The sequence below is a fragment of the Cephus cinctus genome, unplaced genomic scaffold (assembly GCF_000341935.2).
Source record: "Cephus cinctus unplaced genomic scaffold, Ccin1 Ccin1_scaffold0131, whole genome shotgun sequence".
Classification (NCBI taxonomy): Eukaryota; Metazoa; Arthropoda; class Insecta; order Hymenoptera; family Cephidae; genus Cephus; species Cephus cinctus.
In genome coordinates, this window is record NW_014332864.1 from 39,519 (window position 1) to 56,836 (window position 17,318).

Consider the following 17,318-nt stretch of genomic DNA (forward strand, 5'->3'; position numbering starts at 1 on the left):
CCTACGGTTGCGTTTCTCGATTTTACGCGTCCCCAAAAATCGACAGGATCCGTTAAGCTATCGCCTCTTCTGATAGGTTCCGTCAGAGCTCTCGTTCTTGGTGGAGTTGGGCCTGTTCCATCCCAACTCCTAGTTTATACCGGCTCGTCAGTTCCCGGTGAAAAAAGAATTGACTGGCGCCCGCCTGGCTTGCGGATGCACGAACGACGGGTGGACGGCCGAAGGTAACGTAGGTGGGTTCTCGAAGATAGTCGTTCCCGTATGTCTTGCTATCGGTGTCGGGTCAAGTTAAAGAAAAATTACGTTACAACATATAGTTTACAAGAAATCGACAAATCTATGGAATCTTCTAAGTAACCATCTTTAATTGCAAGCAACGAGGCAAAATTAATGGTAAAGCAACTTACAAAGAATCTGGAGTCTTACGAGGATCTAAATCATCAACTGCCATAGATATCTAGCTAAGCAATCTTATTTAAATTATATTATTCTTCGTTAACTGATATATCACCTTGTAAGGCAATATTCGAATAGTGTAGAAGCTATTTTTTAAATGTAATTAAATTTATAAATACTTTCAAAAAAAGCATATGGTTTCACTTACCGATGGTTTGATATAACTTGTGTTCATTAGAAAAAATTAGTTTTTACAAAGCGTATGTTTTGTTAAAGTACGATTGAATGAATGAGAATTAATTACAGTTATATGATTTTTTTTATATTTTTGTAACTATATGTTTTTATATAAAATTACCCATGGATCTGTTTCGCATTCTAATAATGTAATTATTTTCCATATTTCTTGGATAAACGATTGCCTGTGTTATTTTGATGTTTGTCTTGGAATACCGGCCGAGGTGTCACGCGCTGGCTCGCGCTCCCGTTTTATCTGTTGATAGTTTTTCTAGCCCTTTGCGCCCGAGGCCCTTTCCGCTCGGGCGAACTAGCAACTCGCGAGCAGTCAGCCGCTCCCATGTATTTAAACTTGAACACTTTAAACTTGTATATTTTAACATTATACATATTTTCATAGTTCAATGAAGGTTATTTGTTAAATATTAAGTTCTATATTTTTGCTTCGTATGGTATTTTATAAAACAGTCTCCAAGGACTTCCGTCTTCGTTCCCATGGACAACCTGTCTATGTAAAGAGGTAATTTCGTTCCTTATTGCCGAAAAATTGGACTCATCTTCACTAGAAGTAACTTCTTCGTCGTGTTCCATGCTTATTAGGCTCAGTAGCTATGAGAGAAATATTCTGATTCCCAAGAAAGTTGACTTCGAACTAACGTCGAAAGCAGAGTCCGATCCGCGGTCGCCAGTGTTTTTGAGATAAGACAACTTTGTAGCCATTCTCAAATACTATGTTTTCTATACGGTATAGAAAGTTTTCGCTTGTGTAGTTCTCACATTGCAACATTCTGCGTATTTTTCGGAGGTGCAGTGATGTGCTATAGTGCAGTGCCCACCTGAGTCTCAGCTAGATACAGCTCTCGACCTTCACGGATTAGCTGAACCAGTTCCGATGAGGACTCCCAATTTATTCATTGGTGGAGGAATTTCGATTTTATAGCTCCAGTTCGGTCTGTTAACTTCTCGATCAATCGCTCTCTGTTTCCGGCACTATTTACCTGACGCTTACTCCGACCCTCTCTACCTTAACCTAGCAGCTTGAGCGGCTGCGCATTTCCGTAACCGTCTGCTCCCGTTCGTGCATCCAGTTGCGTTTGCTGATGTTATTCAATCCCAAAGGTCAACACGTATGGTTGCTGTGATGTATGTACGTCGCGTTAGGTTAGGTTGAGAGCGACGTTAGGTTAGTACCGCGGGCGGCGTGTGAGCGTGCGAGCGCGTGAGTGCGAGACGGGCCGGAAGGCGCTTGGCAGCGGAACTGTAGGCCACGCGGCCAAGGAACTTACTGCCAATAAAGGTTAAGATTAAGAGTAACTGTGTCTACTGCTTCACCTCATCCTAGTTCCCGATGCATGAATCCACATGCACCACCCACAGTACAAGCTACAAGGCAATACATCACAGTTGCATTTCTGAATTTTACGCGTCCACAAAAATAGATAGGATCCGTAATGTTACCGTGCCTTCTGATAGGTTTTGTTAGAGCTCTCATTTTGACGGAATTGAAGTTATTCCACCTCAACTCCCAGGTCCCACCGGTTCGTCAATTCCCGGTAAATAAGAATTAGCTGGCGCCCACTCGACATGCGGATGCATGAGCGAAAATTGGACGGTCGACAGTAACGTAGGTTAACTATCAAATTCTTGTTATCTGTGCCGAGTTGAGAAGATACGTCACAGGTCCAATTCCGATGCGTTGGTACAAAAAAGTTTTTTCACCACAAATTTGATAGTTCTTCATTAGCATCAAATTGAAATAATGAAAATTGTCGGAACAGTTTTTATCAATAGAAAATAGAGGCCACCTTAATTTTTTCATAGGAACGTGGAGGCCATCAAAAAAATCATTAACTGTTGAAACAAATTATTGAATAATGCAATAGAATTCGTTCTTTTCGTATTACTACGCGTTATATAAAACATATCCGACCTTAATAAGGACGATATTGAAAAAGATTCTGATTTTTCCGTCAGACGTACTTTACGTAAACTTAATCGTACTCTGATCGGGGTGACATTGGATATGACATTTCCGCTCGGGTAACATTTGACAGATGACGAACTTAGTGATAAAATGGATCAGAAGAATAGTACTTGTTCTAAGCTCCAGATTCCAAGACTTGGTTCCTGAGGCCTGGCTAAAGCTTCGTCCCTGTTTAGGATGTCAAAGCTTAGTCGAAGTTTAGGATCCCCAGGCTTGGCTCATTTCTCAGCTTTCGGAATTCCTATCTTTGTAGTAATATTTTGAATGATGTTTATCCATTTACCAGTTGCTGAAGGTGAAAAGACTGTCATTCATAAAGTCACTACGGTCCGTATCAATAATTTCACTTCACGTGCAGAGAAAACAATGAAGAAAAGATGAAATGTGCACCTTGATAGTGTCTGAAGGACCCTCTTTCATTTTAGCTGTAAACGTGAGGTCCCATCTAGCTGCAAAGCGGACAACCACATACATATAATCTCGAAAATGAGACTTGTGATATCATTTACATTGAACGATCAACTTCTGTCACCGTACTTTGTTTTATCTATATAGTTCACGGTCGATCGCAAATTTATGAAGGATCAATTCAGCCTGTGAAACTGACCCAAAGCTGATCTAACAAATATCTTGTTAATACAGTGAACACTGATTGAATCCGTGATTAATCCGAGTACGATCTTCCCCGTACATTAAGAAGATACAGCATTTCACTGATCGTTCACAGATTATCCATAGATTCTTCGTACATCATTTGCTGATTGTTCGCAAATGAATCCTAGCTTTACTATTGCGAAATCTAACCATATAAAAATTAAATTTTCTACTATATTTTCAAACAATTTTATATTTCATTTTCCAAAATGTTTTTACTATGGTATTGATTACATTAACAATAGCTATTCAGTTATTAGCATATTTGCAGGCTCAACAATATAATATTTAATATCTATTTCTGTTAAGAAACCGAGTGTGCTTACATTTTCTGTAACTACAGCCACTGCAGGTTCGTCTGTTGTTTTGCACTGATGCGAAAACAAAACTTTAAACTCTATGTTATCTACAAAATATGAAAGAGAGTTATCTATATTACACTGGTTTAGAACAATGTAATAACAATTTAATGATTAAAAAAAATACTAAATTATTCCAATATTTTCTCCACCGTTCAATAGAAAAGACTCAGTCGAGTCTCGGATCAAGTACAGGCTGATGTATATCCGAAACCGTATAAAATTTGGCTCGATGATCGAGGCTACTTTTATCCGAACCACCTCTTATACTTGTGTGTCAAATCAAATATCTTATCAGGGACTACACATAAGACACATGTACTAGTACATCGATTACAGGATTCGAACATTCTCAATCGCTTATCACTAATATAAAAACGATCGACGCACATGATATCTAATGAATGTTGCTTACTTGATATCTAAATGACATCGTTACAATATCTCTTCGAGAAGATTTCTATTTGCTATTTTTTATATGATTTCTAACATATTCAGAAAGTCATATTATACAAGAGGTTCGTTGGTGTTCAAGATGACCAAGTGTAGATCATTGGTGATTTATCTTGTTTAGAAATTTGGCAGAACTAACCGGATGTCAGAAAAGGTTCTAACCGGAAATCGATATGGTTTCTCTATCTATGGCTTGCAATTCTGGGATTAACCAGTTTTGGACTAGTATGCCAATACTGCAAACTAAGCATTTCATATCATGCCCATTATAATAACCCTAAACAAAACCCTATCAGAGTTACGAATTGAATTGTGGAAAGTATGTCCGCTAGATCGCAGGATGGGAAACTATCAACTCGCAACTTAAGTATATCTTTTAAATGGATGTATCACATTGATACTTTTTACATAGTAGAGAAGACTGGTGTCAGTTGAAAATAGAAACAGTTTATATTATAATTAATGTTGTAGATGACGCTTACAGAATTTTCTTGTGAAATTATGTTTACTGTTTCTTAAAACACAGCTGATCAGGCAATTATAATTTGTTCACTACCAATAGATAGCAGATTAAATGATTTCATTTCATTCGACATGGTGTTCCAGTTGACAACAGCTCTCTTACACTTTTGGTGGTTATGATTTTGAGAAAAAGAAGAAGTGCAATTATTATATTACATGGGATTATGGATCTTATGGAGTATGGAGTCTTAAATATCGAAATCGTATGGCAATAATATTTCACAGATTTCCTGTAAATGTTTCTGGCGAAGAATAGATTTTGCTTAGATATCTTAGGAACTTTAACGTAATATGTATTCTTTGACCATAGTACTAATTTCATATTCATACAACATTCCAGTAATGTTACATATATTCGCACGAATATCTATACAACATTCCAATTTATATCGTGTAATTGTGTATACATACATCTATATAATATTCCAATGCATTGCATTGAACGTAATATCATCGAAATCCAATGAGGATTTATTCAGGTCGCACTTATAGCGTAGAGGTTAGGTCCATGTAGGATATTGGTTTGTAGATTTGTCGTCTTGTTAACGATGAATTAAAAAAATATTGGATCAATTTCTATCGCCTTGTACACAAAATCTATTTCGTTTGCAAATTGTTTAGATTAACTGTTACCAAAAATTAATTGCTCACTTTATGGGTTAAAACACTATACATATGCCCTGTGTATACATGTATACCATTAATGTTAAATGTGGATATTTGCCGATCAATGTGCCCCTATATAAATTTAATTTTGAAGAAAAGTATACAAAATTATACCTTACAAATTATTTTCACATAACTCGTAGTTACTGTGTATATCCAAAAGACTGAACTAAACCACATCGTATAATGTTAAAGTATTCGTTTTCATAATTGATATTAAATTTAATATCTGGTAAAGTAATGTTTATCGTAGTATTATGTCCCATTTATACATATACATACATACATACATACTTTCCGTGCCACTGCCGTAGATTTTTGAACGAAGGTACAAAAATGTCCACATAACGTCTATTATAAGTTTATATCCTGTCATTTAATCCAACCGCACCACCGAACATGGTTTTACCACACAATCAAATCGGTGCGCTAACTTCAAGTGGTGCATTTGGGATAAATAACTCAATATAATAGATACTTTTTTGACAAACGCTCAAACAATTCCCCGTAATGTGTCGCCGGAGGGCACCTTAAAATATTATTTTTTGGGCAAATGATTATAAAATTACCTAAAAATTTATAATATTGACGTCATAATCATCTAAAATATTTTCAAGGAAGAGAAAACCGATTGAAACATATTTTTTTAAGCAGGTTAACAGTGCAATCTCTTGTGAAAAAAAGGCCAGACGGCGTTTTCTTTGAGCATTCGTTACAAAAACTGTTGTATCTAGCTATTAACGAATGAATATAAGACTCGTGTGATTGGTGCACTCGCCTAACAGCTCGTGTACCAAACTTCACACTCGTGTATTATACTTATTCGTACTAGATAGTTAAAATTTTATATTCATACATTATTTATATACATATACTACATAATGTTCGAATCCATTATCTTTTTATTGGCTCCACGTATGAATTGAGTGAAGTGCGAATGTGTGAAGGCATGAATATTAAATACCATGATGTCCGTTCCACGTGTCCTGAAGCTATTATTTAATAATCCATAATATCATTCCATAAATACAACCTAAAAATGTATATTTATTCAACAAGTATATTACTTGGTTTGTTTGATTCTTCCAATCGCGTATCATAAGATTGGTCATCGGCATTTATAAAATCTTAGTAAAACAATTTATTGGCGTCTATCTTTTGAGTAACGTCGCTTGTTTATCGTCATAAAGGCTCTTCCCTTTTCTTTTCACTCGCCTACTGTTTCATCGCGATGTCTGCATTCTATCACTTTATTTTATTAGCAGACTTAATTAATGTCTCTTTTTTACGATTGATGCGTTGAGTTTCATAAATGAGGAAAGTTGAAGTAAAAGCGAAGATCTTCGTTAAAGTTCACGGGCAATCACAAAATTGTGACAAGTGTGAAGAGTAGTTGAGGTGAAGTAGTGGAGAGGGGAAAGTGTTAAGGAGTCTGTATAAGGAAGAAGAAGGAACATATCCTCGTCGGCTTTTTTAAGGAGGAAAAGCGGAAGTCTCAGCTGCTGGCGAGGATGCTTTCAAAACTCGGATCACCAACATCCATATGCTGAGACGTTGCCTGTTGAAGTTCCACATCCAATACCCCCGTATTTCAATTCGTAAGTCGAAATAAAATGTACAACGAACCTTGGTTGGTAGAAGAAGAAGGTGGTGAATTCGCAGAATTTTTAATGAAATTTTTAATTAAATTAAATGAAAACATTGGATAACTAAATAGAAAGGTTTGACCGTTTGATTACTGCCGATCTTTTTTTGACTTCCAAGATGTAGTCGATGCCATTGCGCTTGGGAAAGTTACGATCTAATTTCATTGCTATAGAAACGCAATGTTCATGTATCTTATGAATTTATATTATATATTAGAGATATGAGAGATAAGTATACAATTCCGAGCACTGTGGCATTGAAAGAACTTAGTGATAGTCTACAGGTAGTCTGATGTGAATTAGCTGCTTTGCTTATAGAATAGTAATATTTCTTCTTTACGTTATCGACATATTTTTTATATCTATGCATATGCGTTAATATTACTGGTTTATTGATGTTTCATTGCATGGGATGTTAGTTGTTAATTATATTTAAATCAAGCTCGCGTACACAAACATAGTAAGTCGAATGATTTCTTCAGATATTAAGAAATTTTCTTAATAAATTTACCGAGTGATTTGTCGCAGGATTGTGTGTGGGCGTGGAAGGAAACGAAGCATGATTCAAATAACTACTTTGGGCAATCAATGGGGTAAAATTATAGAATATATTTCGATTAAAAGCCTCCGTTTCGTTTAGATTCGTCGATGCGGTTGAAGTCGCCAGGCCTAGAGATATGACCAAGAACCACGTCGCGAGTACTGAATATTCCGAGGGATTTTTACCTACAGAAATTTACAGGTAACCTTACTTTTTAATAATATTTCAATAATGAGAATTTCCGAAAAAGACTAATATTAACATCCAACACTGAGAATGTTTGGAAATATATATATATAATTCTTGATAATGCAATAAAATTAATCTGTGCAGAGTTTTGGCATAGATTCTTGCACCGACATTTATCTTGATCTTCTTAATATGATCTCATAGTACTAAACTTGACAGTATAATGTGTATGTACACAACCATGCCTCTTGATTACGTAACCGGTGCATATAGACTTTTGTTCTTCCACGATTCATTTCCTCACTTCGTTGTATAGTTCGGGGTATCAAATTACTCGATGTGTCTAAGTTCTTGATGAAATTGTGTCAATACTCTGAAGCGTGAACTTTCAGCTTAATACTGCTTCATACCCAGATCGATAGTTAAAACATAGAGCAGATATGCAACATATCGTGATAGAATTTCACACATAACTTGATTCAGAAGTATTGCACCAACTGAAATTAACTTGCTCACTTAAATTCTATAGTAGAAACATCTTCAGGTGGTGCATTATATGCTAAAATACAATGAAACAGAATTTGATTATCTGAAAAGGGAGAATGAAAAGCATCAATAGGTTATCGTTGTACGTTACCATCATTAAAAACCTTTTACAAACAAATAATTCATCGCTTACTCAAATGAAACTTATTAGCAATATTACAAGTTACCATAGAGAAGTACAAGTTGTTCGGTAGATGCAACTTTGGATAATCTAGCCCTAGATTTTTGAATTATTGTATATTTTTGCGAAGCATGTCGATATTGTAAAAATATTTAATCGCCGGCTGATATCACTAGATTTCGGCGCGAAAACGAGGGAGCAACTCGTTCTCGATAGTGACAACTTCAGGTTTCTTACTTAGGAGGGGTCATACGGTATAATGGATTTGCATCGATGAAAAAAGGAAACACAGAACTATATCATAGGAACAAGAAATATGTACAAATTACTCTGTCTGTATAGTCAATTAATTGATGGTATGTTCAATATATACTGCAAATTTAAGTGTTTTATTTTAACACATTACAAAAGTTTTAATTACTATAGTCACTTCCGGAGCCACATAAAGTAAGTCCTGTTTCTACATTATCACGTTCTTCTCGACAGTACAAGAACAGGATTTATAAATACTGTTTTAGCTCGTATACACAATAAATAAGTCTAAATTCGGACTAAAAAAACGTGATCAGATTCATCAGGACTTATCATATTTATCGAACAATCAGACCTAGATTAGTGTGAGAAGAATGAAATCAGACCCATTAGGATCGAAGTAGTACTTAATTTTTGACTCGGGTTTTAAAACATTTAAATGTGTTTTAATACTTAATGTGTGACAATACTTAACACGCTTTTAAATGTTTGAAAAGTGACTAAAGCAATATAGACACTTAAAATGTATTAAAGTTAGAAACCAGGTAGCAAAGTCTCTACAAAGTTAGGAATGCGTTAGCAGCTTGCCTGTTGGATTGCTCTCACATTGATGCAACCCAAAACTGTAGTAATAAGGCCGCAAACAGTAGGAAAATATTACCAATCAACGATGCCCTATACATTTGAGGAATAGCAGTTGCTCACTCTTTGTTAGCAATGTATCAGAAACGAGTTCTTTACATGTTGCTTAGTGACTCACGTTTACGTATTGCATGCCATTTGGATGATACAACAGCACTATTCATACGTCGTAGGAAAATATTTGGAAAATTGCCGAAATTTTTATTTTCGTAGTTTTTCTTCGATCATGCTTTGCTATCTGGGAATGGCCTCCAGAATGGCATTCGAAGCATGGTCGTAAGACTGTAACCAAACAATCTTATTACTGTAACGTGGCAGAACTAAAAAGATTCCACCTAGGAGTTACTAAAAAATAAATAAAGAGGACTTATCAGGACGGATAGTGGGTTCGATGGCGCAATGGTTAGTTTTCGATTGCCGATCAGAACTTTTAATTTTTCAGAAATTCCTAGCCCTCTAGTACTTCCTGGCGGCCCGTGAATAAAAGTTAATTATAACGGGAGGATTTGGGCATTTTTTATAATACACAGTAGAAGATGACTTAGGATTATGCTTAAAATGAAGTACTGTACAGGTACATTAATCAAATAACCAAACTGTCATACACTATACTTTAGCGACTTAAATAAAGGTAAGCTATTGCAGTTCTATATGAAAGAAACATTTCTTGGATCTGACAAAATTTTGCTGTGCTCAGATAATTCTTTACAAATTGATCTGTCATAAATAATCTCATAATTAGGGTTTTCTTGTTTTTGGCTTGTATATCTATAAGTTAAATTTGCACAAAATTTAGCTCAGTTAAAAAAGGTTTGCAACTGCGAGAGGATTGAAATTTTAATAAAATAACCTATTGATGATGTATCATTGCATTATACATATGGGCCATTCCACGTCAGCCGGGCCACCCTTATGGCCAGAAATTGCAGAGGCCTACAGATACGTATGAGGGCTTAAAATTTTCGTATTCATGTCCTCTTTCGAATGCAGAGTGGCGCTTTAAAAAATTTCAAGATGGCGGCCCCAATATGGCGCCCGAAAGCATGAAAAATCGTGTTGAAAGAATTTCATGTATATAAAATAGGTATAACAAAATTTTTTTCACACTTAAAAATACTTGGACTTTATGTTTTTGGGGTCGCTGAATCCAATTAAAACATCAGATTAATCCTATCTGGTCACCGTTCGTCCCTAACCTCAAAAAATGCCTAAAATTGACGTTTTTGGCCTGAAATTGACAATTTCATGACATTTTTCGATGTTTTTGGAGGTCAAGACACTGAATCTCTAGGTTTTCGGGGTCGCTGAATCCAATTCAAACATTAGATTAATCCTACCTGGCCACCGTTTGTCCCTAACCTCAAGAAATGTCCAAAATTTACGTAATTAGTGCTCCTGAATATATAGGCTCATCTTTCAAGTCTCTTTTATCATTGCAATTATAACCATATTTTCGTTTTTCTCCATATTTTTCGTCACAGTACGTTGCGACGTCAATTTCGCGATCGAGCCTCATCGGGAGATGAGAGACTGACCGGCGCACAACTTACGCGATTCCTTCGCGTTCCAGACAACCCAGGGCTAACACATGCAACTCGAAATAATACCTCTGGTATTGTTGGGCGCCAGGTTCCAAAACGGGAACCACGTATCAACTTCTACGGTTCGTCTTCGCGTGACTACGTTGGCTAACTCAGCTATGCGGAGGTGGCGGGGATCTTCAAGAGTAAGGACAACTTCAACAAAATGAATACTCCGGCTTTTTGGGTCAACAATAACAAAATCGATCGTTTATTTTTGCACCAATTCCGGACGCGACCACGCGGATATAACAAAATCCAAATTTGACAATTTCGAAAATAAATAATAGACCCAATAAGATCGTGACTAAAACAACAACGAATGACAATATCAATTTTAGCTTAAGTCCTAATCCGAAGTTCTACGTACAAAGTTCGCGATCTATTCCGCGCAGTCTAAATCTTACAATTCGCTCAATACAGTTGTACAATCCGATAAAATTCGATACTTTCAACATTCAATAAATACTTTCGGACGATTCGAGACAATTCGACATTTCGACATTTTCGACCATCAACAAATACTTTCGAACACTTCGCTACAAATTCGACAATTCACTATCGGTTCAATTACAAAGATTTTCTCAATACATGAGTCGATTCGACAATATAACGCGATTTAATCGCGACACTTCGGAAACACGACCTCAAGGTATTCCGTGTCTGTCGGCAACACGTCCCTAACGTGAACGCGTTACAATAAGATTCGGAGATCTAACACTCAACATTGCCGAGAGAACTTATCATTCAAACACATTCATTCGATTCGATTGACAAACGCGCGATAAATATGCCCACGATGGGCAACATATTTACGCGAATTCAGTCCCTAGCCGGTCGGCGGTATCTCGTACTCAAAACGAACGCGATTCTACGAGTGGGAACATTTCCCACGTGCCTACAGGCACAATTTAAACACGTACAAAACGCGGGGTGTTACGAGATTTCGTCGCTCACAAAAATTAACAAATCGCTTACCGAAATCTCTACGTATCTTCGATCTGGAGAATTTAGCCCGTATACGCGGCCTCGGACGAAGTCCAGATTCTCCACAGAAACTACCCCGAATAACAAACGGTTCCAAAAACACGACTCGCGTCGTCGACAGTCCATGCAAGAAGAAGGAAAGTTGCCTTCCCTTTCAATCGTGATCGGCAGCACCGGAGACTATCATCCTCTCCCTTATTCGCAACCACCGCTGATTGGTCCTACGGCCCCAATCAGAAATCTCCGATATGACACCACGCGCTACAATTCAAATCCGTCTTCGCGACAATTCATACGATTCGGGAACAGCGATTACTGGCTGTCCCGCGATGGGCTCCGTCGCTCCATAGGAATTCGCAACGGTTCACCAGGCGTCCCCGGATTCCCAATTCGCGAGTCTTCGTTTCGTTCGTCGATAGCGGTCTCCGTCATGAGCTGTGGTACTTCGTCGTTCGTAGGTCTACGTCACACGGAATGAGTAATAGCTCCCTGCTAGTTACTCGGTACGCGTAGACCAGTTCATGCAGTTCGGGTGATAGCGTGCGTAGAGTCGATCCAAGTCGCGAGGTGATTGGTGCGGTGAGCTATAGCGCGCGCAGCTCGGGCCCTGCCGGCGCTCTGACGTCACTCAGCCTTTCGTCCTCGTTCCTCCCACGCTGATGATCCCTCGCTGGTTCTCCTCGAGACTCGGTAAGCCCGCGAATACAATATTCGCGACATGGGACATAGCAAAAATCAAAACAACAAAATCAGAAATCAACAAATTCCCAACTTCGTTAGCCCTTGAGGTGGTGGCATCTTGCCTGGATTCTTCTCTAATACGCGTTTTCCCGCGTAACACGACAGTTCTCGCCGAGGACCTGACGGGGTAAAATCTACCACGTCACAACGTATAAATACACTGAAAATATAAAACGCTGTTTATTATGAAATGGTATAGTTTTTCCATAATGACTTAAGAATGTATTAATTTACCCATTATAACTGACTGTCAATATACATTATTATTCTTTAAGGTCTCGTAACTAATCTTCGACACTTATTAATATGGAAATTCCAGTTAGTACTTCTTTATTGTAATTCTACTTGTTGCACAGCAATATTTACCGTGTGTAAGGACTATAACGACTGCGCTCGGATGCTCTGCTCGAGGAGCAGCTTAGAAAAAGGTATTCTTATGCCGAAATATTATTTTGATGGCTAAAAGATCGCAGAACTGCGCCGAGGTGTCGCGCGATAAGTCTTACTATCTCTATGCCTAACGAAGGTAGACCAAAGAAGAAAAAACATGTTATCGAAGTAGCGTAGGGCACAACAACATACTTCGGCATTTTAATTAGTGACATAGTTTTTAATGTGTCTTCGTATTACCATGTAGTTCAGGAATTCATTGTTTTATTATTTTTGATTTATTAGGACTATTTGGGAAATTGACAACGGAGACGAAAGGAATGATAATGTGAAAAGTGATAGTAGAAATGAAGCAAAAATTGAATATAATTATGATAGAGTAATTGAAAGTAATAATTATTTGACGTTTCAGTCCCTCCATCTCGTATTCTTTCATTGTGACATGAAATTCGTAATTAGCAACGCCAAATAGCCAATATTATTGATAGACAACATCTGATCATTCAAAACCCATTTTCCGCAGCGGACGGCATAGTGCGTTCCTGGCGCGTTGGGCCAAATAAGCGTTGGACGAATAGCGTCCTTTCTTCAACTTTCAATCAATGCTTCGCTTCTATGTCATCGAGTTGAATACATACGGAACATTTTTTTTTTTGTAAAGTGGATAGATATACTAACAAAATGCTAAAAATGAAGTTTTACTTGAAAGTACTACGAGATACAATGCATTGCAAGTCTTAACAGCCTTTCAAGTACGACGAAGCGCAAAGTAGAATGGGGTAAAAATACTTTGTCACAATTTGATCAATTTAAGAAAGCAGTAGTTTTCTAGTGGAGTGGCGAAAAAAAATTTGGTTATTGACGTCGTTAAACATCGCTTTCAAAAGTGATTTCGAGAGGACAGTCGCAACGATGGACCATTAAATAAATCAACAAGGAATGTATATGGAAGAGCTACAACCAAGTTCAGAATATACATTAAATTGTTTTAGTGAAACAATTAGTCAAGGTCGGATTGTCCATAATATAGATCATCGACGTTGGATTTCATATGTCCAAACAAATATTGGCATTCCAGATTCAAGATTTAAGGCTCCGAAAAAATGGCTCTGAGAGATTAAGAAAGTGCTGCGACTTAGTCGCACATCAGCGTAATCTGCAAATAATCCATGACTGCTCCCAATCTGCTGAAATACAACAAAAATACGAAGATCTGAATGTCTCTCACAACCGCTGATATTCAAATTTCCCGGCGGCTCAACCTCAGCGCACTGAAACTTGTAGAGGGGAACATGGGGGGTGGCGAGAGAGAATTTCGGACTCGGTGGAGAGGGACACAAAATGACTACGCAGCGAGTAGGACGCCTTTTTATTTATTATAGCTAAATAAACGGAGGATTTTATAATACAAACCCCGTCAAGTACCGTCAAAAACCCGGTCAAAAACCTGTCCCTGCTTCGGTGACTACCGAATCCGCGTATCTCTTCGCATCGCAATTCGCGATCCTAACAGTGTCATTAGAGATGAGCTTCCCACTCGTAGGTAGTGTGTGCTCATCTGACTTTGGTAGCCACCCTAGGCATCCGTGTGCCCGCATCACTCTTGCTCGCCTATTCTTGCGCGGGAAATATTCTCTAAGACCATCTTCGCGGTACCTACTGAAAACTACTGTCCCATAAATCTCTTAAAGAAAATCCAAAGTGCGACGGCCATATCCCTTCTGCCTTCTACAATGGTGCCAGTCACATTCAGGCTCCACGAGGGCGTCTGCTAGGCATTCGGTGTTCCACACACTCAGCCACCCACTTGCTCTATAATATTAATTAAAAAAACCGGGAGCCATGGTTTTCTGCGAGAAATCCCAATAATCGCGATCCGCGATTATCCGATAGCTCTGCTATCGCCCAAACACAGAAGAAATTTATCATTCGTGGAGTATCGATACTGCGATCCAGCGGTTAGGCACCCCTTTCGTGCAGGTTCTCAGCCTAAGAAGATCCTGTGTCTCCGCCGCCGGTCGACTATTTCCCCCCGTTTCCTCCTTCCAAACTCCGGACCTACGAAATCCTTGGAGATGGAGGCTGGAGGCACCACCGTGTTCTCGGCGGTACGCGGAAGTGCGGGACTCTTATAATGGGTCGTTCTGACGCCACGTTATATTGCATAGAATCACTCATCGCAAAATATCAGTTTGTAACAAACAACCCATTGAACATCCAACGACGGTTGCAAGAAGCACTGATGAATTTATCAATATTGTTTCACCATTTATACGTAATATTGGCGCAGAAGTTGTATACAATTCTGATCAAAGCGGACTCCGATTTAAAATACATTCCGGTCGGACTCTCACTAGACAAGAATCAAAAGAAGTGGAATGTGTTATCCAATGTGTATCTTCAATAACCCATTTTTATACAATTCAGCCCATTATATTAGTCGATGGAAAGTTACTTTCATCATTTTTTTTTCTATTGAGGGAAGATGACGGTGAATTTGGTCCTCGTGTTGAATCAACAATATTTGAACCAATAAATATCTATGTAACACCTCCGGAATCTGGGAAGATTACATCAAGTTAGAATTTTGATACAGAAGAAAATAGAATAAGAGCTGTTATTAAAAAATATCTTTTTTTTTTGTAGACCATTTTAAAATGTAGCTACGAGGTGTTAATTTTCCAAATGTCAATGATAAAAGCGTACTTCTTGTTGACTCGTGGAGTGGACATTACCCTGCAGTAATCAACGAGCAGACACTGTCACATACTAAAATTGCGATGCACATAATACCAAAAGGAAGGCACGAAAGCAGTTATACAGAGTGTCCCAAATTTGATGCATCTCCGGGGTATGGCCGGTGTTTGGGAGGCATCAAAGATCATAAAAATGACCTTGTTTTGTGCGGAAGTTCTTAGTTTTTAAATGGGAGGAGGTCAAATTTGACCAATCAGAACGAGAGACCAACGGAAATGGTAGGCACCTAAAACTTTGAGTCTTCTTCTCTTGCTTCCGTTTCTGCCATATGATACTGGCGGAAAGCTTTATCTTTGTGCAGCGGCTTTACATAAAATCCGTGGTTCGCAATTGTTTTGAACGATGCGTTTAGTCGAACGAAAATCCGTACAAGTTGCATAAAACGTATTAGAATGCTATTTTAATTATAAAGAAATAGATTGTTAAAGATCGAGAGAGAGAACGAGAAACAGAGGGATGATATCAAATAAACAAAATAAGTAAAAGCATTAAAATTGAAATGAGACGAGATGTCAAGCATAGGTGTATTTTTTTATTATTGATCAACTTTGACCTGCTCCCATTAAAAAACTAGCAACTTTATGACAAAAACAATGTTACAAAAAGGACCATCACTTTTCGAAAATCATGTATAGTATAATTTTACTCTGGACAACATTCCAAGCAGTGATGCCATATCTGTAGAGAAGTTATTATAATTACATCCTCATGATGTAAAAAGCCTTTGCGTTTCAAATACTTTTATGAAGATTATCATTATTGTAATGAATACAATCCATAAAATAAAATGATGCAATTAAAAAGTTAATTTGTTATTTTTAAAGACGAATATCTACTTATGTGTACGTATGATACTGGGTAGCACCGCAAATCTAAAAAAATCGGTAGTGTAAATAATTATGAGCGTAATTTAATGCATATATCATTCGAAGCGATGCTCATAATGTTTCGTGCATGAGTAATACTATTCACAATACAATATATTGCAAAAAAAGACTGGTTTTGAAATACAACGACCAAGAGGGTGGATAGCATATTTTTTCAAAGAGAGATAAACAAAAGAGCTTTTGATGAGCCACTCGAAATCAACCTTACCGTCCATTTAAAGTTTTTTCTTATCTTGCATAGTTTACAAGATACGTTGAAAAAACTGAAAATCAAATAAATTTTTAGGGCTATTTTGAATTATCAAATGTCCATATGGGTCGCTAATTTTTGTCATACCCATGTGTCTTGTATAGGTCTACAACATATTAAAAAAAACACCCTATGTTTTGAGACGTCACCAAGAGGAACTCTTCTTCCAAAGGGAAGTGAAAGATAAAGTTACAAAGCAAAGCGATCCATAGAAAAAATAATACATAGAGAATGAAAGTATTAGCTTAAATCAGGAGAAACAACAGCAAGCCAAACAGGAAATAGACGAAAGAAAATGATGCAACGGTAGCATGATAAGATATTCGAACAAGTGGAAGCCAGTAAAGAAGAGAAAAAGAAAGAGATCTAAACAGGGTAAGAAAAAAGACACGGAATAAAAGCCGAAAGCAAGAAACGGAAAAGGACAAGGACATTTGCGAGATGAAGAAAGTAAAGATTCGAATAAAGGTCATAACGAAAATCAGCGAGCAGAAGAGGGGGGGGGGGGGGGGGAATTG

The 17,318-nt window shown here is 37.6% G+C and overlaps 1 protein-coding gene across 1 annotated transcript in view; it reads left to right on the forward strand.

The window, feature by feature from the left end:
- Positions 1–7,663, forward strand: part of LOC107263002 (glutamate receptor ionotropic, NMDA 2D) — a gene marked incomplete at its 5' end in the record, with an annotated part of 38,389 nt that extends 30,726 nt beyond the window's left edge. The window contains 2 exon segments of the mRNA XM_015729786.1: positions 6,750–6,869; positions 7,558–7,663. Of these exon segments, the coding sequence (XP_015585272.1) occupies positions 6,750–6,869; positions 7,558–7,663 (226 nt within the window).
- Positions 7,664–17,318: the final 9,655 nt, after the last annotated feature.